The sequence below is a fragment of the Triturus cristatus genome, chromosome 4_2 (genome assembly GCF_964204655.1).
Source record: "Triturus cristatus chromosome 4_2, aTriCri1.1, whole genome shotgun sequence".
NCBI classification, from domain to species: domain Eukaryota; kingdom Metazoa; phylum Chordata; class Amphibia; order Caudata; family Salamandridae; genus Triturus; species Triturus cristatus.
The window spans coordinates 897938740-897959307 of NC_140586.1; the positions used below are offsets into that span (position 1 = coordinate 897938740).

Below are 20568 nucleotides of genomic sequence, written 5' to 3' on the forward strand. Positions count from 1 at the left end.
TAAACCTCGGTCTCTTACCCCTCCCAGAATATAAACAAAGGTCTCTTACTCCTCCCTCAATGTAAACCTAGGTCTCTTCCCCCTGCCCCAATATAAACCTAGGTCTCTTACCCCTCCCCGAATATAAACAAAGGTCTCTTACTCCTCCCTCAATGTAAACCTAGGTCTCTTACCCCTCCCCGAATATAAACAAAGGTCTCTTACTCCTCCCTCAATGTAAACCTAGGTCTCTTACCCCTGCCCCAATATAAATCTAAGGCTCTTACCCCTCCCCGAATATAAACAAAGGTCTCTTACTCCTCCCTCAATGTAAACCTAGGTCTCTTACCCCTCCCAGAAAATAAACAAAGGTCTCTTACTCCTACCTCAATGTAAACCTAGGTCTCTTCCCCATGCCCCAATATAAACCTAGGTCTCTTACCCCTCCCCGAATATAAACAAAGGTCTCTTACTCCTCCCTCAATGTAAACCTAGGTCTCTTACCCCTCCCAGAATATAAACAAAGGTCTCTTACTCCTCCCTCAATGTAAACCTCGGTCTCTTACCCCTCCCAGAATATAAACAAAGGTCTCTTACTCCTCCCTCAATGTAAACCTAGGTCTCTTCCCCCTGCCCCAATATAAACCTAGGTCTCTTACCCCTCCCCGAATATAAACAAAGGTCTCTTACTCCTCCCTCAATGTAAACCTAGGTCTCTTACCCCTGCCCCAATATAAATCTAAGGCTCTTACCCCTCCCCGAATATAAACAAAGGTCTCTTACTCCTCCCTCAATGTAAACCTAGGTCTCTTACCCCTCCCAGAAAATAAACGAAGGTCTCTTACTCCTCCCTCAATGTAAACCTAGGTCTCTTCCCCCTGCCCCAATATAAACCTAGGTCTCTTACCCCTCCCCGAATATAAACAAAGGTCTCTTACTCCTCCCTCAATGTAAACCTAGGTCTCTTACCCCTCCCCGAATATAAACAAAGGTCTCTTACTCCTCCCTCAATGTAAACCTAGGTCTCTTCCCCCTGCCCCAATATAAATCTAAGGCTCTTACCCCTCCCCGAATATAAACAAAGGTCTCTTACTCCTCCCTCAATGTAAACCTAGGTCTCTTACCCCTCCCCGAATATAAACAAAGGTCTCTTACTCCTCCCTCAATGTAAACCTAGGTCTCTTACCCCTGCCCCAATATAAATCTAAGGCTCTTACCCCTCCCCGAATATAAACAAAGGTCTCGTACTCCTCCCTCAATGTAAACCTAGGTCTCTTACCCCTCCCAGAAAATAAACAAAGGTCTCTTACTCCTACCTCAATGTAAACCTAGGTCTCTTCCCCCTGCCCCAATATAAACCTAGGTCTCTTACCCCTCCCCGAATATAAACAAAGGTCTCTTACTCCTCCCTCAATATAAACCTAGGTCTCTTACCCCTCCCAGAATATAAACAAAGGTCTCTTACTCCTCCCTCAATGTAAACCTCGGTCTCTTACCCCTCCCAGAATATAAACAAAGGTCTCTTACTCCTCCCTCAATGTAAACCTAGGTCTCTTCCCCCTGCCCCAATATAAACCTAGGTCTCTTACCCCTCCCCGAATATAAACAAAGGTCTCTTACTCCTCCCTCAATGTAAACCTAGGTCTCTTACCCCTGCCCCAATATAAATCTAAGGCTCTTACCCCTCCCCGAATATAAACAAAGGTCTCTTACTCCTCCCTCAATGTAAACCTAGGTCTCTTACCCCTCCCAGAAAATAAACGAAGGTCTCTTACTCCTCCCTCAATGTAAACCTAGGTCTCTTCCCCCTGCCCCAATATAAACCTAGGTCTCTTACCCCTCCCCGAATATAAACAAAGGTCTCTTACTCCTCCCTCAATGTAAACCTAGGTCTCTTACCCCTCCCCGAATATAAACAAAGGTCTCTTACTCCTCCCTCAATGTAAACCTAGGTCTCTTCCCCCTGCCCCAATATAAATCTAAGGCTCTTACCCCTCCCCGAATATAAACAAAGGTCTCTTACTCCTCCCTCAATGTAAACCTAGGTCTCTTACCCCTCCCCGAATATAAACAAAGGTCTCTTACTCCTCCCTCAATGTAAACCTAGGTCTCTTACCCCTCCCAGAAAATAAACAAAGGTCTCTTACTCCTACCTCAATGTAAACCTAGGTCTCTTCCCCCTGCCCCAATATAAACCTAGGTCTCTTACCCCTCCCCGAATATAAACAAAGGTCTCTTACTCCTCCCTCAATGTAAACCTAGGTCTCTCACCCCTCCCAGAATATAAACAAAGGTCTCTTACTCCTCCCTCAATGTAAACCTCGGTCTCTTACCCCTCCCAGAATATAAACAAAGGTCTCTTACTCCTCCCTCAATGTAAACCTAGGTCTCTTCCCCCTGCCCCAATATAAACCTAGGTCTCTTACCCCTCCCCGAATATAAACAAAGGTCTCTTACTCCTCCCTCAATGTAAACCTAGGTCTCTTACCCCTCCCCGAATATAAACAAAGGTCTCTTACTCCTCCCTCAATGTAAACCTAGGTCTCTTACCCCTCCCCGAATATAAACAAAGGTCTCTTACTCCTCCCCCAATACAAACCTAGGCCTCTTACCCTACCCCCAAAATAACACTAGGTCTCTTACCCCTCTCCCAATATAGACCTAGGTCCATTACCCCTTCCCCAATATAAACCTAGGTTTCTTACCCCTCGGCCCATCAAGCCATTGTTGAACGGAAGTCCAATGAACGTGAACGCCGCTTCCTGGATGAAATACGGGTTCAGGATGCGGACCTCATGCGGCTCTTTCGGGATGCGTGTGGCCACCGACTTCCAGAAGCCATCCGAAGCGCTCTGAGGAAACAAGGGAGGAAAGAATGGACTCAGCGACTCAAAACACACAGTGACTGTGGCTAGTAGAAACACTTGAGATGAGCCAAGGAAAGGACAGAGCCATTTGGATGCAAGCTGGGCCATGAGGTTGCAAGCCAAAGGACAAGTGATAAAAATCCAACATCTAAGGGCGAAGTGACAATAACTGTACCACACCAGGAAACCTGCCACGAAAACTGTAAAAAAAAAAATTGCAGAACAGATTGACATTCGGAAAAGTTAATTTGAAGAGCTGAGGTCCAGCGCTTTATGTATCAAAGCATACTCACAATAATCAAAAGTTCAAAAAGATATTGCACTTAAATAAAAAAAACAGGCACCAGCTGTCCTGGACCCGGAGGTATTGAACACTCAACCCTGGTATACACAAATATAATATTTAAAGATAAGTATTCAACACCAAAATTAGTCAAATTATGGAAAATTAAACATTTTTCATTTGTGAGCATCACATGTAATACCATTAAATTGAATATTCAAACACCTGTGAAATCCAAAAGAGACCGGCTCGGAGAGAAAGAGGAGGAAATAAGAGAGAGTATATTGGGAAGAAACGAGTTTAAGAGTACGTGCATGCTTTCTCATTTTAGAATGGTATCATTGAACATCAATACAACCTAAATCAAGCATTGCCAAAGCCAGTAGGCCTCACCGTAGCCAGGGATTTTTGGCGATGCTGTGCACAAGAGAGAAGACAGAAAATGTGCAATGCCGTGACCACTGCTGCCACTGCTTCATTCTGTGGGCACACATGAGCTGGATTACGAGTCGGGAAGCAGCACAATATGTGGGCAAGCAAGGAAACACATGCACTCTCATGGCATGCTTAATGGAAAAGAAACAAGCATTGGAAAAACAAATAGGTTTCGCCTCTACGAATGCTCTTGTTTTTGTCAATGCTTTTTAGATATGTTACACTGCTGTGCACTATGTCAAAGTAAAAAAAAAAAGCAGTATGACACGGCCAACACAGACATGTTGCACGGCGGCGCTAGCTGCTGTACAACTTGGTTTAAAGGTTTTTTTTAATTGAAAAAATAAGCTATGCCGTGTTCAGCGTTGACCACATCATACAGATTTTCTTTTTTGTAAAACTTGAACGTGCTGCACAGCAGCTAGTGCTGCTATTCAACATGTCTAAAAAATACTGACAAAACCAATAGATTTCGCTGGGGAGAAATGTATTGGCTTTGCCAACGCTTGTTTTTTTGTTGTTGCAGTTTTATGTAGCGCAAATTCCATCTGAAGGTTTTTGAATGCTTTATGTGAGCACCAGTTACATTACACAAGGTCCCATTGATTGATTGCTATAGGCACGGGGAGATTATGTTATGCCAAACGCCTTGAAATCGAACTAACACCAGGAGGAGCTTTGTGTGAGCCCTACATACACGTCACCAGAGCACGCCTCATTAAAACTCTGGCTGTTGTCCTGCAAGGTCTTGAAAGTAACGAGCAATATTCCACTAGAACAAAGAACATCTGGTCTCTAGTAACAGGGTTCAGAGTTGTTTTTAAAATGAACATTTAAAAAGCTCCACATTAAAACGCTGACTTTATTTATCATCAGATTAAAAAGGAAAAAGTGGCAGCACCCCAAAGATGCAGCACAAGCCTTACCAACGGGGACGCGGGCAAACCTATTGCTTCAGGGCTGGCATGAGGTAGAAAAAGAGAAATGACAGCAGCAGAACAGGAAGGGGCACCAAGATGGCTAAATTACTAGCCACCGCCCACCAATGAAGCCAAACACAATCCGCAGCGGGTAGCCTGGACTCATGGTGTGGGGCTTCTGTTGTAAAAAACCATCACGAAGGCAGCTACAAAGTGGACAAACGAGCGAGTGTGTTGGGAGTGGAGTTCTATGGTTCCACTGGTACCACAAAAGCAACGTTTCACTTTGTTCGAACTAATCGGACTACCATGGAAGCGAGCCACCCATGGCAGCAAGCCTCCCATGACAGCGAGTCTCCCATGGCAGCAAACCTCCCAGGGCAGCAAGCCTCCCTTGGCAGCGAGCCTCCCTTGGCAGCGAGCCTCCCTTGGCAGCGAGCCTTCCAGGGCAACGGGCCTCCCAGGGCAACGGGCCTCCCAGGGCAACGGGCCTCCCAGGGCAACGGGCCTCCCAGGGCAACGGGCCTCCCAGGGCAACGGGCCTCCCAGGGCAACGGGCCACCCAGGGCAACGGGCCACCCAGGGCAGCGAGCCCCCCATGGAAGCGAGCCCCCCATGGAAACGAGCCCCCCATGGAAACGAGCCCCCCATGGAAACGAGCCCCCCATGGAAGCGCGCCCCCCATGGAAGCGAGCCTCCCATGGAAGCGAGCCTCCCATGGAAGCGAGCCTCCCATGGAAGCGAGCCTCTCATGGAAGCGAGCCTCCTATTGAGGCGAGTCTCCCATGGCAGAAACCCTCCCATGGAAGCGAGCCTCCCATAGAAGCGAGCCCCCATGGAAGCGAGTCTCCCATGGCAGCGAGCCTCTCATGGCAGCGAGCCTCTCATGGCAGCGAGCCTCCCATGGAAGAGAGTCTCCCAGGGCAGCAAACCTCCCAGGGCAGCAAACCTCCCAGGGCAGCGAGCCTCCCAGGGCAGCGAGCCTCCCAGGGCAGCGAGCCTCCCTTGGCAGCGAGCCTCCCTTGGCAGCGAGCCTTCCAGGGCAGCGGGCCTCCCAGGGCAACGGGCCTCCCAGGGCAACGGGCCTCCCAGGGCAACGGGCCTCCCAGGGCAACGGGCCACCCAGGGCAACGGGCCTCCCAGGGCAGCGAGTCTCTCATGGAAGCGAGCCTCTCATGGAAGCGAGCCCCCCATGGAAGCGAGCCCCCCATGGAAGCGAGCCCCCCATGGAAGCGCGCCCCCCATGGAAGCGAGCCTCCCATGGAAGCGAGCCTCCCATGGAAGCGAGCCTCCCATGGCAGCGAGCCTCTCATGGAAGCGAGCCTCCTATTGAGGCGAGTCTCCCATGGCAGCGGGCCTCTCATGGCAGCGAGCCTCTCATGGCAGCGAGCCTGTCATGGAAGCGAGCCTCCCATGGAAGAGAGTCTCCCATGGCAGCGACCCTCCCATGGCAGCGACCCTTCCATGGAAGCAAGCCTATCATGGAAGCAAGCCTCCCATGGCAGCGAGCCTCCAATGACAGCAAGCCTGTCATGGAAGCAAGCCTCCCATGGCAGCGAGCCTCCCATGGCAGCGAGCCTCCCATGGCAGCGAGCCTCCCATGGCAGCGAGCCTCCCATGGAAGCGAGCCTCCCATGGAAGCGAGCCTCCCATGGAAGCGAGTCTCCCATGGAAGCGAGTCTCCCATAGAAGCGAGCATCCCATGGAAACAAACCTTCCATGGGAGCGAGCCTCTCATGGAAGCAAGCTTCCCATGGAAGCGAGCCTCCCACGGCACCGAGCCTCCCATGGAGGATAGTCTCCTATGGAAGCAACCCTCTCATGGAAGCGAGCCTCCCATAGAAGCGAGTTTCCTATGGCAGCAAACCTGCCATGGCAGCGAGCCTCTCATGGGCGCATGTTTCTTTTCTACGGTAAATGCAAAATGCTGCTTTCTGTTAGCATGTTTTGCCATATGCCGCTCCCTGTAATAAAACGTACATGTTTATGAACAAAGCCAAAGGGAAGAAGCGCCTTAAAACATTTAAGGAGCTGGGTTTTCAGGCCAATAAATGAAGGCGCAGCAGGGAGATGGAGTGGGAGAGAAGACGGCCTGCAGATGCACTCGTAAAGAGTGCTCGTTCGGAAATGCAAAAAAAATGTACCTTCACTGTGAAGGTCACTGGCCAGTAGCCAGTGATGGGAAGCTGTACTTGGTCCAAGCTCCATGCCAGGCAAGGATGGCAAAGCAAGAGCTGAACTGAAAGCGGACGACGTGGAGATGACGTGCTGTCCAATCGGAAGCGCGTAATATAAGAGCAACGTTGGAATAAACCAATGGTAAAGTCAGGCAAGTAAGGGGCTGGTTCTAAGCCCTTTTCACTTACATAAGACCTTGCAAGCACAGCACAAGCAAAACCTAAAAAGTAGTTCCCTATATCTCAGCAGCGGAAGGATACAGGTCAGTCAATTAAAAGGATAGCATAGAGGCTATGCTCCAGAGGAGGGACAAACACAAGAGGAAGGCAAGCAAATGAGAGTGACAATGAAGCCAACCAATGTAAGCAATGGGCAGGGTCTAAGCCCAGTGAAAGCTTTTGGTATGGTCCACAATAGGCTTTTCCCAAGACAGCTATCAGCTATCTGGTAAGGGAAACCTAAAAACAATGAATCTGGTATTTATGATTATTGGGACAGTCTCCAGCCTAAAATTCACCAAATGTGAGATTCTTTACATTGAATTGTGACTGTGCTTGCATTACGGTTCCAGCTGTGCAGTGAAACAGACATTTGTTTTAAATGATCTAAAATAAAATAATAGTTCTGAAGTCCACGGACCAATGACAGACGTACGCCAATGACAAACCCTACAGCAGCGTAAATGAGCTGTGGACTTCCACCGACTTCAAGCTAGTGTAGAACGTGTGATCGCGATGACATGTGGTGGTGAGAAGTCAGTGGAGAAAGGGAACGTGTTCCCCGGATGCCGCCAATCTAATTTCTAGAGTCCTGGGAGAATGGAAGCATTTACCACTCCATTGGTGTGTGCTTCCTTCTCCTACGGCTCATCTGTGTGTAGGGTGACTCAAAGCCCTCGTGTGTGAGTCCATGGATCTATGATGGCAACCAACCAATCCAATTTCATTTTCCTTCTGCGGACCTGATGATACCGAGATATATAAAACGTACCCTCACAAGTGAATAGTGGGCATTTTTAAGTTGCCATGCTCTCTGAAAACCCTAAACAGATTTACACCAAACTTCAACAAGCATTTACAATGCAACGGTCTCGGCATTGTTAAAGTTAGAGCTATTAGCATTGCTCATGACATTATTTTTGTTTATGTTTTTGTTTTTAAAACATTTAAAGAAACGGCATTGTTATTTACAATGTCAATAGCTTAATCTCTCTCAAATGTGAGACCTATGGCATTGCAAATGCTTGTTTATTAGCGTTTTTGGGTTCATGGAGATTAAGTTAGTTGAAACTTTGTTCCAAGATTACAAAGTAAAGAACTTTGTCCCTTAAAATTCAACTGCTTGGATCTTTACATAGTGCTTCATACTACACTTATAAAGTGCTTCTAGAAGGAAGTTTCTATAGCTGAAATTAATGGTACTCAGTTTATCAACCTTTGAAAAATGGATTGCTGATTGTGCCTTGCAGGATTTGAATTTGCCATACATCTTTTCTCATTGTTCAAATTATTATAAAAGATTTATTATATTTTATATAACAAATGTGTTATTTTAAAAAAAAACTTCTTGTGTCCAAATGTAAACAGTACTTTAAACCCAAAGAATTTGTGAAAAATTTTTCCTTTCACATCTGCATATATTATACTCTTCAAGCATTCAATAACAGATTTCGGTGAAGCGTAGGCAGGCAGCTGCGGCGCTTTTAAGGAGGCATAGACAGATGGGCAGGCACAAACAGGCAGCAGTGATATTTCTAAGCCTCCCTCTGACGTCGCGGAGGCACAAAGAGACAGGGTTGCGCAAACGGTTAGTGTTGGACGAGGCCTGGCGACCAAAGCGGCCGCCCAGAGTTCCTGACGTCACTGCCAGGAAGTAGACGGGCCTCGCATCGTAGAAAGAAGCAGCGCCTCCCGTCCCGCCCCCGAGACAGCGGGGAGAGCTCTGCGTGTGGCCCGACCGGTAAGAGTCCCGGGCTGGACCGAGCAAGTACCCTCTGCACATCGCAGCTGCCCGCACTCGCGGGCACCTGCAATTGGGGGCCATTCTGCCCACCGACGGCGGCAGGGCGTGTCTGCCCCTCGCGTCGTGACCCCAACCTTGTGGGAAGGGGGGGGGGCGTGGGGGGATTGTTGTTGCTAACTCAGTGCGGCGGGGAGAAATCAAGGTGCGGCCCCCTCCCTAGCTGACCGCACGAGACGTAGACAGGTCTCCGACATGTAGTCCTGCTGCAGCTGCCCCCAGTGCAATCGCGGGCAGCTGCTGGATCACCTACCTTGGGGGAATTGCTCTATTCTTGTGGCCATTGCGGGCGGGCATTAAAGAGCAGGACGGGGTGGTTATCCTCAACGCAGGTCCCGTACATGCTCGGGCTACTATAAAAACAAGCGCAGCCTTCGGTAGCCGAGACCTAATGAACACGAGCACGTCCCTGTAAAAAAAAACAAAAAATAGAAACACGCCCACCAGTGTAAAAGGGACGGGCTTCAAAAAGAGAAAGAAGCGAAAAAACACGCCACCGAATCCGAAAAAGACGGGGCTTGTTTCGAAAGACAAAGCTCTTCTCCAATGGCTGACCAGCATTTAAGAGGCCAGCCAATGGAGAAGAGGGGCGGGTCCAAGCCCCACTACTGAAAAACATTAAATCTCGCGAGCGAGACTGCGCAAGCGCAGCCTTCGCTAGCCGAGACCTGAAAAGGACTTATTATTGAAAATGTTCATGGTTGCAAGAGTTGTCAAATCGGTTAATGGTTTTGGCTTTAGCAGGGAGCAAAAATGAACATGGGAATTCCATATACCCTCACAAGTGTGTCTTTCAATAAAAGCATTTTATAGCTTTCACAGATCTGCACCAGATTTAGAATGAAGAATTAGAATCACACGGACCACACATTTGCAAACTAGTGAGAATATGAACAGCTCCAACACTGTTAGCAAAGTGCAAGAAAATTGCTTTTCCTATGAAAACTTAATTTTAACTATAGCTATTGCCCTCCAGTGACACATACCTCACAATATACGCAGATCTCACCTTCGTCCTTCCTGCACCGAAATATTGAGCAGGGTCAGTCTGTGAGATTATTGAGTAAGAAAAAGTCCAGAAGCTGGGAGGGAAAAATAAGAAGTTGCTCGGAATCAAAAAACGCAACATTTGGGTCCAAAACCATGGTGAGATGTTTACTCCCATTTCTTACCTTTTTATCGGATTTGGCCACCGCGACTCTCTAGTTCTGGGTGAATTGGTCAGTCTGCAGGAAATTGAAATTTGGGTTGCTAATAACTCTGGTGCCGTTTGACAAGACATTTGACAGATTCCACCCCTCAACTAAAGTTCTTCATTTCACATTTAGTGCATTAAATTTTAAATGACGGGTCACTTATTGGAATTACTCATATTCAGTCACATCGCAACATCTGTTCCCAACTACTGCAAATCAATCAATCAATCAAGGAATTTGTAAAGCGCACTACATACCCGTGAGGGTCTCAAGGCGTTGGGGGGGCGGGGGTGGGAGCTGCTACTGATCGAAGAGCCAGGTCTTGAGAAGACTTCTGCCCCCTGATCGCGTGTGCCTGCCCCCTGATCGTTGTGTGCCTGAAATCAGCAAATTGGCCATTTAAATGAATACAACGTTGACCTGCTTGGTCATGGAGAGGGTGGAGTCGAGGATGACCCCCAGGTTGCGTGCGTGGTCGGTGGGTGCTGCAGCTGTTCCCAGGGAGGTAGGCCACCAGGAGTCGCCCCAGGCTGAGGGGGTGGAGCCGAGGATGAGGACCTCCATCTTGTCAGAGTTTAGATTGATCCTGCTGTCCTTCATCCATTCGGCGACGGCCTTCATTCCCCTTTGGAGGTTGGCTTTGGCGGTGAGAGGGTCTTTGGTGAGGGAGATGATCAGCTGGGTGTCATCGGCATAGGAGATGATGTTGAGGCTGTGCTGTCGGGCGACGTGGGCGAGTGGTGCCATGTAGATATTGAACAATGTCGGGCTGACTGAGGATCCTTGTGGTATGCCGCAGATGATCTTGGTGGTCTTGGAGTGGAAGGGTGGGAGGCGGACGCTCTGGGTTCTGCCTGAGAGGAAGGATGTGGTCCAGGAAAGAGCCTTCTCTTGGATTCCGGCGTCGTGGAGGCATGCTCTTAGGGTGTGGTGGCAGACCATATCGAAGGCGGCTGATAGGTCCAGAAGGATGAGGGGAGCTGTTTCTCCTTTGTCCATCAGGGTCCTGATGTCGTCGGTGGCGGCGATGAGGGCGGTTTCGGTGCTGTGGTTGCTGCGGAAGCCGGACTGGGATGGGTCCAGGATGTTGTCGTCTTCGAGTTATCGGGTCAGTTATCTGTTGACGATGTTCTCTGTGGCTTTCGCCGGGAACAGGAGCAGGGAGATAGGACGGAAGTTCTTGGGGTCCGCCTTGGGTTTCTTGAGTAGGGCATTGATCTCGGCGTGCTTCCAGCTCTCCAGGAAGGTTCCTGTCTCGAAGGAGATGTTGATCGCTTTCCGGAGATGGGGGGGCGATGACTGTGCTGGCTTTGTTGAAGACGTGGTGTGGGTATGGGTCAGACGGGGATCCGGAGTGGATGGAGTTCATGGTCTTGATGGTGTCTTCGTCGCTGGCGTTGTACCAGGAGACCAAGCGGCTGGTGCGGATGGTGGTCGCAGGGGTGGTGGGCTCGGCGGTGGACGTGGGGGTCGTGGTGTTGAAGCTGTCGTGGATGTCGGCGATCTTGCGGTGGAAGAAGATGGCCAGCGAGTTGCACAGGTCTTGAGATGGGGGAATGTCGTTGGTGTTGGAGCTGGGGTTGGAGAGTTCTTTCACGATGCTGAAGAGCTCTTTGCTGTTGTGTGCGTTGTTATCCAGGCGGTCCTTGAATGCGGTCCTCTTGGCGGTCCTGATGAGTTGGTGGTGTCTGCGGGTGGCGTTCTTGTGGGCTGTGTAGCTGTCTGGTGATCGTTCGCGGAGCCAGTTCTTCTCCAGTTTCCGACAAGTGCGCTTGGAGGCCTTCGGTGAACCATGTGGCTTTCTTGCTGGAGTGGTTGGTGGCGGGGGTCCTGAGTGGAGCGAGGGTGTCGGTGCAGTGGTTGATCCACTGTTTGAGGTTGAGGGCGGTGGAGTCGGGGTCGGTTGGTGGTCTCAGGGCGAGGGTGGTGGTCAGCTGGTCTTGTGTGACCTTGCCCAGGCAGCGGCGTGGCTTCTGTTGGGTGCGGTAGTGCGTGGTGGTTTTCCTGAAGGTGAAGTGGACGTATCTGTGGCCGGTCCAGTGGGGTTCGGTGGTGTGGTTGAAGGAGAGGGGGCTTGAGGAGAAGATGGGGTCAAGCGTGTGTCCAGCGGCGTGGGTGGGTGTTGTCACGAGCTGTCTGAGTCAGAGGTTGGCGAGGTTGTCGATCAGGGCGGTGGAGTTGGCATCGTTGTTGTTCTCGAGGTGGAAGTTCAGGTCCCCGAGGAGGATGTAGTCCATGGAGGCGAGGGCGTGGGTGCTGATGAAGTCGGCGATGGAGTCGCTGAACTGTTGTCGGGGTCCGGGCGGTCTGTAGACAAGGGTTCCTCTGAGGCTGGTGTTGGGGTCGGTGTGGATCTGAAAGTGCAGGTGCTCGGCGGTGTTGAGGGTGTCGTCGGTGTTGGTCGAGACTCTGATGTTGTTCTGGTGGACGATGGCGATTCCACCTCCCACTCCGTTGGTGCGGTCTCTGCGGGAGATCTTGTAGCCTTCTGGGATGGCTATGGCGATGTCTGGTGCTGAGGTGGTGTTCAGCCAGGTCTCCGTCAGGAAGGCGACTTCGGGGCGGTTGAGTCGAGGAGGTCTCAGAGTTCTATGGCGTGTTTGCGAGCGGAGCGGGTGTTGAGGAGGATGCATCGGAGGTGGTTGGGTTCTTTGGTCGACGGTTTGGCGGGCTGGATGCTGGTGAAGCTGCAGTTCTGACAGGTGAAGGGCTCTTGGGTGCGCTTTGGGGTGGCCCGGTAGCAGGTGTGTTCTCGTCCTGGGTTGAGTGCGTGGAGCGTGCTGGTGTCGTAGTGCAGTCGGGTGTCGTTGCGTCTCTGGGGTCCAGGGGTTCTGGCGCTGTCCAGGCGCAGACGGGCTTACCTTAGGCGTGCTAGCGGCGCGGCCGTACAGCGGCCGCCATTGTACGGTCGCCATAAGAAAGGGAGGTGGGAGGGAGGAGCAGCTGGGTGGGGGGAGCGGTCCAATGGGGGTGGGGGGACGGGGCCGCAGGGGATGCAGTGGCGGGCAGAGGGATCGGCGAGGGAACGGGCACAAAGGAAGGAACAAGCACAGGCAAAGGCAAAAGCCAGCCAAAAACAAGCACTGAAACAGAAAAACAGTCACAAGTAATACAAAAATCACAGTTACAAGGAGAAATGCGAGCGGGCAGCAAACAAACCTAAGGCCTACCACTGGCCACCAGGGATGAGGTGCAGGTGGTAGCCTGCGGGTGGAGGCGGGCCTCGAACACCCTCAGAGCAGAGGCAGCAGCTGGGCAAAGAGCACGGGCGCAGTCAGGTGGAGCTGCGCAGCGTGGGGAGCGACCTGCCTGGAAACTGCTGAATGGAATTATGACAAACTTTAGGGTGAAAATAAGACTTTACTCAACACAGAATCTTTTGTTCTGTGACCAAAGGCCTTAGGGGTAGTGTTCTGTACATTTCAGCCCCTTCGCTGGTCTGAGTAGAGTATCTCGCCCTGTCCACCATTTGTTTGCAGTTGCATGAGGTCTGCAGACAAGTCCTGGAAAACAATTCCTGAGACCATCGAGGGTAGGACAAGGTGGGCATATCCCACCCCAGGGAAGGCTGGGGGGAATCACTCCTACCCCCCCCCCCATGGACAGCTGGGGGAACATATCCTGCCCCCATGCACGGCTGAGGGAGTGGAAGGGGCAAGGGGGGACATCTACCCCCGCATGTACAGCGGGGTAACCCGCCCTACATGGAAGGCAGGGGACATATCCCACCCACCGTGGATGGTGGGGGCGGTGGGGCATATCTCACCCCACATGGCTGGGGACGCGGGGCATATCTCACTCCAGGGACCCTGTTAACACCACCATGTGTTACCGGTTCGTTATGTTACTGGAAGCAGACACACACAAAAAACATCCTTCGACTGCAAACAGAGCTGTACATCAAATACTGTTTGATTGATTGACTTTCAGCAAAAAAGCATGCAGACCGGATGCTGGTGTGCGAAAAACAAAGACGGGCCATACTGAACACAGCAGAGGTCAGAGATCATCACCGAATCCAGGGCGAGCTCACAAAGTCGAAGGTAACCCCCCCTGTTAGTCGAGCACCAGATTCAGCGGCCTGCTGCCCCCTGATTGATGTGTGCTGCCCCCTGATCTATGTGTGCCTGCCCCCTGATCGATGTGTGCCTGCGCCCGGATCATTGTGTGCTGCCCCCTGACCGACGTGTGCCTGCCCCCTGACCGACGTGTGCCTGCCCCCTGATCGTTGTGTGCCTGCCCCCTGATCGATGTGTGCCTGCCCCCTGATCGATGTGTGCCTGCCCCCTGATCGATGTGTGCCTGCCCCCTGATCGATGTGTGCCTGCCCCCTGATCGATGTGTGCCTGCCCCCTGATCGATGTGCGCCTGCTGCCCCCTGATCGATGTGCGCCTGCTGCCCCCTGATCGATGTGCGCCTGCTGCCCCCTGATCGATGTGTGCTGCCCCCTGATCGATGTGTGCTGCCCCCTGATCGATGTGTGCTGCCCCCTGATCGATGTGTGCTGCCCCCTGATCGATGTGTGCTGACCCCTGATCGCTGTGTGCCTAAAATCAGCAAATCAGCCATTGAAATGAATACAGATTGTTAATTTTAAATCCATTGATTGAATCAACTGGAATAATTTATGAAATGTAATGATATCTAGAAGGAAACGCAAAATCAACAATTGATGGACAGAATGCAGAACAATGTCATATATTCACCCCAGTACAGAGATCTGGGCCTAAATCCATCGTTTTTTTGCTCACCATGCCATTCCAGTTTGAACCCAGCCATATGCAAATCAGTCTTGACCCTGTGCCCCATGGGAACAGTCCAGCCCGAACTGCCAAGCCAGGTCCTCCCTGGACTGGAAACAAGCATCCTAGGACCGGTTTCGGGCTTTCAGCCCTCATCAGCCAGGATAGCTTGATTCCAGTGGCATGGAGAGCACGGGACTCACGTCTGAGCATACCCTTCGCACTCGGGGTGACAAATGCAAAATCAACAATTGATGGACAGAATGCAGAACAATGTCATACATTCACCCCAGTACAGAGATCTGGGCCTAAATCCATCGTTTTTTTGCTCACCATGCCATTCCAGTTTGAACCCAGCCATATGCAAATCAGTCTTGACCCTGTGCCCCATGGGAACAGTCCAGCCCGAACTGCCAAGCCAGGTCCTCCCTGGACTGGAAACAAGCATCCTAGGACCGGTTTCGGGCTTTCAGCCCTCATCAGCCAGGATAGCTTGATTCCAGTGGCATGGAGAGCACGGAACTCACGTCTGAGCATACCCTTCCCACTCGGGGTGACAAATGCAAAATCAACAATTGATGGACAGAATGCAGAACAATGTCATACATTCACCCCAGTACAGAGATCTGGGCCTAAATCCATCGTTTTTTTGCTCACCATGCCATTCCAGTTTGAACCCACCAACTCTTCCCCGGGGTGCTCCATCCACAAGCATGGACCAGGGATGGGGACATGACAATCAAGATGAGACAATTAGAGACATTCATTACGCTGCAAAATACAGATGTTGGAAGATTTCAGGGAAATCTGAATTTAGTAAGCATGGCCCAGTGTGTACATACATTTCAAATCTTAAACTAACACCTGGTATTTATAGCACTTACAAATGGCACGTTGCGGTGTGCAGCGCTATGTCCATATAACTTATCATTATCTTTATGACATGCATTTAACAGGAAGCAGCGCTGGTTGTACACACGTAGGTACCCCTGGGGTTCCTGTTCACCGGTGTAAACTATACATTTGGGTTATGCAGTGCTGCAAAACCTGCATCAATATCTCACTGTAGCCTGAAGATAGAAGGAAGATAAAATAGCGATATCTTCATTTTAGAACATTTGCTCAATGGTTTGTTGGATTTCTGAAAGACGAGCCAAGCAAGTGTCGAAAACGAGCCAAGCAAGTGTCGAAGACGAGCCAAGCAAGTGTCGAAGACGAGCCAAGCAAGTGTCGAAGACGAGCCAAGCAAGTGTCGAAGACGAGCCAAGCAAGTGTCGAAGACGAGCCAAGCAAGTGTCGAAGACGAGCCAAGCCAGTGTCGAAGACGAGCCAAGCCAGTGTCGTGGACAAGCCAAGCAAGTGTCGAAGACGAGCCAAGCAAGTGTCGAAGACGAGCCAAGCAAGTGTCGAAGATGAGCCAAGCAAGTGTCGAAGACGAGCCAAGCAAGTGTCGAAGACGAGCCAAGCAAGTGTCGTCCTGAGCGCATGGAATCCAGCAATAACACATACGCGTGAGTTTTCCTAGGAAATGCAGTCTGCACAATCAATTATGCCATATTAGTGCAGTTGATTCATTATGACTTTATGGTGCAGTGTTCATTGGGTGAGATATGAAACTCAGGAGTATACGGCAGTATAACAACCATATATTTTTTAAAGGGAACTATGGAATCTTCTGAGGGAAGCCAGACCCCTCTTTCCATGATTGACAGGTCAGTAGAACAGGCTGAACATGATGTGGGACAGACACACTGTAAACAAAGGAGCTGTGACACTGAATCAGGGAGTGGGGCCCAAAAGGGGGCGTAGACACATTTCTAGTCCATCCACCCCCAGCCTCCGTCTCCTTGTTCGTTTCTTCTGGGGGGAGGGAGGGGTGCAGGACGAGTGCTGGGGTAAGGGGGGGCAATAGGGCTGTTCCTCTGGCTCTTCCCACCTCCCTCCGTCCCTACTCCCAGAAAAGGTACATTCATGACCTGGGGAGATCTGGCTTTGGTGGAGCAGAGGGCAGTCATCACAGTCCATAGCGGCTACGGCAGCCCCACTCCTAGTCTGACCCTGGGAGTAGCTAGGGAATGCCTCCTAGGTACATCTGATATGTATGTGTGTGACATCATCCATGAAGTGACATATATGTTGATGTGGCCTGAGAGTGAGCACTGGGCTGACTCATTTCAGAGTTTGCCAGTGTCCAGAAGTGATCAAGCACTGGCAAAGTCCTTTAGAGTACCCCCGGCATCAGGAGAAATCGGTCTTCCATTGGGGGGGGGGGGGGGAGAGGGGTGGTGGGGGGTGTTAAGAAAAGACTGCCAACCCAGGGGAATAAACAATAGTATGTATGTCATAAAGGTGTCCTAGGGGCACCTTCCCATGAAGTATGCATCATACAGATCTACCGGTACAGAGCACTGATCATGACAATTCTTTACATCTTCTGCCACATGAGAAATGTCTCAAGTAGGTCCTGCCAGCCCAGAGACCTGGAACTGAGGAAGAAAGACTACTGCCCAAAGGCTGGGGTGGCATTTATGGATAACAAAGGGATTTACAGCACAATCCAATGCTAGCCTGAAGAAGACTCTAAAGGAAGGCGCCTGCTTGCATCCAAGATCTGGTACTGGGATTAGTATTGCAGCCGAAACGTCTAGCAACCAGTTATTCGTTGTATGGTCTGGCACCCATGGTGTGGCAGGCCTGGTCTAACATCGCCTACTACTTTTCTTAAAAGTGATCTGTTCGCCATTAGCATTAAAGCTGCAAAGCATTTAACATCACCCCTTGGAAATGGAGAATCTGTGCCTACAGACCCCATGGCGTCGAGTTATGCTACATAAATCATGTCATCCATTACTTTTGCTATTTCTGTAACTCACTGTGCACCCCAACATTCCTCTGGCTTGTCCCCTTGTGGAACACACCAGATGGCAGCTTGTAAGCCCCAGTCCACCTAAGTAGGCTACCCCACACCCATGAACACCATCACTGAGGCCGCAGGAAGGCATCAGAAGAGACAGGCGAGAGGGCGGATCCCTAAGCACGCCCCAGTACTCAACCAGTAAAGCGCTTGTCATCGGTTCGTACTGGGCTCAAGCCGTGCGCTTCTCACTACCATTGTTACTTGTAGGCTGAGAGTCTGTGGCGCAACAGCGGTTTGGACCATCCAATGACTTCAGAAGCTTTGTCACCCTTCGCGAGGTCTGCCGCTTCAGTGGCACTCCAAATGCTACTTTTCCAGTTCTAACCCCCCTCTGAATAGACAGAGCTAGCCTGGGGCACTTCCGTCTGTTTACTTCCGGCCAGAGAGGATGCAATTAGCATGCTACTTGTCACTGCGCTTTCTCTGGTCTGTGGTCTCTTTTGTAAGGCAACACTCATTGACGCGTTGTACAAATAAAGCCTTCCATTCATTCTCTCATGACAGGAATTACTGGTACAAAAGCCTCTCTAAACCTCTACAGGGCTCTCAGTGGGTGACAGAGCTCTGTAAAGAGTTCTACCACACTATCAGAGGCTGAGCTAGGGGTAGAGTGTCTTACACTCAGGAAGTCCACAAGGCCTACGAAAAACAAAATGTTCCTTCAACAGCCTGAACTCCTGCTTCTGGAGTAGAAAGGGCTTGTATGGACACAGTTGGGTGACTGGTTCGGTGAGGGAGGGGTCACAAAGGCTCACCATTCAAAAGGACATTTGGTCTCACCCACTGCAAACCACACTGCAGGGCGTGTGCGTAGTAGACGCAAATGGACTGGCGTGATGGCCATGGCTAGACTTGAACGGGGCAGCTAAGTCTTCACAAAATATACAACCAAAGGACATGTGAACGTCACTGTTCCCGATACAATGGTAGCGCACACCTACTGATGATGTGCACCTTCAAAGAGGAGAAGAATCCTGACCACAACTATCCAGGAAGCTGAAAAGGACTTCAACACAGTGGACTGGGTCAACCAATCCTGGCTCTACTGGGTAAGCCTCACCATCATGGCGTCTTCACGCTCTGCAGCGTCGGCACCCAAGAATCTGGTGTTTCTGTAGAGACTCGAACGCTTGCTTTATCCTTGGAGGTGACATTGTTTTTATTCTTCTGCTGAAGACTCGATTTATTAACATTCGAGAAGAAATGCCCTTCTACCAATAATACCTCAAATACCTACATTCTGAATAAAAGGTCATGATGCTGAACTTCAGGACATATCTGTTTATCAACACATTTCCTTTCCATTTAAAAAGGGTGTTTTGCATCAGTTTCTACACCCTTAAATTTAAAACACACATCACTGTATAGAAATACCTTCTTTATGACGTCTTTAGCCTCTGCGTGTACAAACAATTCATTGTTCATTTCCATCAGAAGAGGGATGCAGCCTTTCTTCAGATTATATATCCGCACACTGAAGTCTGCAGCTCATCTTTGAACGCACAAGGGGTTCTTGTAGGCGTCAAAGCCCAGTGCTGTACATCAACATGAGATGTTCTACGCAAACACAACCGATTTACTAGGACAGGAGTTCTTGAAGGCGTCAAAGCCTGGTGCTATACATCAACATGAGATGCTCTACGCAAACACAACCGATTGACTAGGGCAGGAGTTCTTGTAGGCATCAAAGCCTGGCGCTATACATCAACACTAAATGTTCGACACAAACACAACCGATTGACTAGGGCAGGAGTTCTTGAAGGCGTCAAAGCCTGGTGCTATACATCAACATGAGATGTTCTACACAAACACAACCGATTGACTAGGGCAGGAGTTCTTGTAGGCGTCAAAGCCCGGTGCTGTACATCAACATGAGATGTTCTACACAAACTCAACCGATTGACTAGGACAGGAGTTCTTGAAGGCGTCAAAGCCTGGCGCTATACATCAACACTAAATGTTCTACACAAACTCAACCGATTGACTAGGGCAGGAGTTCTTGAAGGCGTAAAAGCCCGGTGCTATACATCAACACTAGATGTTCGACACAAACTCAACCGATTGTCTAGGACAGGAGTTCTTGAAGGCGTCCAAGCCTGGCGCTATACATCAACATGAGTGGTTCTAAACAAACTAAACTAAATGTTCTACACAAACACAACCGATTGACTAGGGCAGGAGTTCTTGTAGGCGTCAAAGCCCGGTGCTATGCAACAACATGAGATGTTCTACACAAACACAACCGATTGACTAGAACAGGAGTTCTTGAAGGCGTCACAGCCCGGCGCTATACATCAGCATGAGATGTTCGACACAAACACACCCGATTGACTAGGGCAGGAGAGAACCATACATTCAGGTATATTCCTCATGTTGGACCAGGTCAAACTCTCGCGTCTTTGCAAACTTATGACTAGGGTTCCTCACTTTATGGGCCACCGACATTGTGAAGGCTGGCGAACTGCCCTAGTCCCCCACACTCTACAAAACGAAAGAAAGCGATACACCTGACGGTCGAGTCAAGGTATGCTCTGTGTGAAGATCCCTGTCCTTTGCCGGCCGGGCACATAGAAGAGCGCCCCTTCCAAAACGTACCTCTTCCCGCCCTCTATCTCCCCCACCTCACCCGCCCCGCCCCCTCTCTGCCCTTCACTTCTCCTTTGCACTTTCACCCTCTCCGTCCCTGTCATCGCTCCCCCCTCCCTTTAAGGGGTGATCACCGCTGAAGACAAGCGGGGAACTTGCGCTAACTCAAGTCAGCTGTCGAAATACCCCCAGGGCCTTTGATGTGCGGAAGGAGCACACGGTGCGTCGGGGCAGGTGCTGGGAGCAGCCTGGCAGGTCTTCGGGGGAGGACACCGGCCGAGGGGAGGGCTAAGAGGCCGGCCCCCCCGCACTCTGGCAGGGATTGAGCGGTCTCCTGGGGACGTGTGAGCCTCGCCCGGTGCCGTCCACCCCTCAGATGACGCAGCGAGACACTCCCTCAGGAACATCACAGGGCATGACATCGCACGTGGCATCACAGGAATTG

The 20568-nt window shown here is 50.5% G+C and overlaps 1 protein-coding gene across 14 annotated transcripts in view; it reads right to left on the minus strand.

The window, feature by feature from the left end:
• Positions 1–20568, minus strand: part of ST3GAL3 (ST3 beta-galactoside alpha-2,3-sialyltransferase 3) — a 1226061-nt gene that overhangs the window by 76201 nt on the left and 1129292 nt on the right. For all 14 annotated transcript variants that reach the window (XM_085602933.1, XM_085602932.1, XM_085602940.1 and 11 more), the window contains one exon: positions 2685–2831. In XM_085602933.1, the coding sequence (XP_085459059.1) occupies positions 2685–2831 (147 nt within the window). The remainder of the gene's footprint in view (positions 1–2684; positions 2832–20568) is intronic.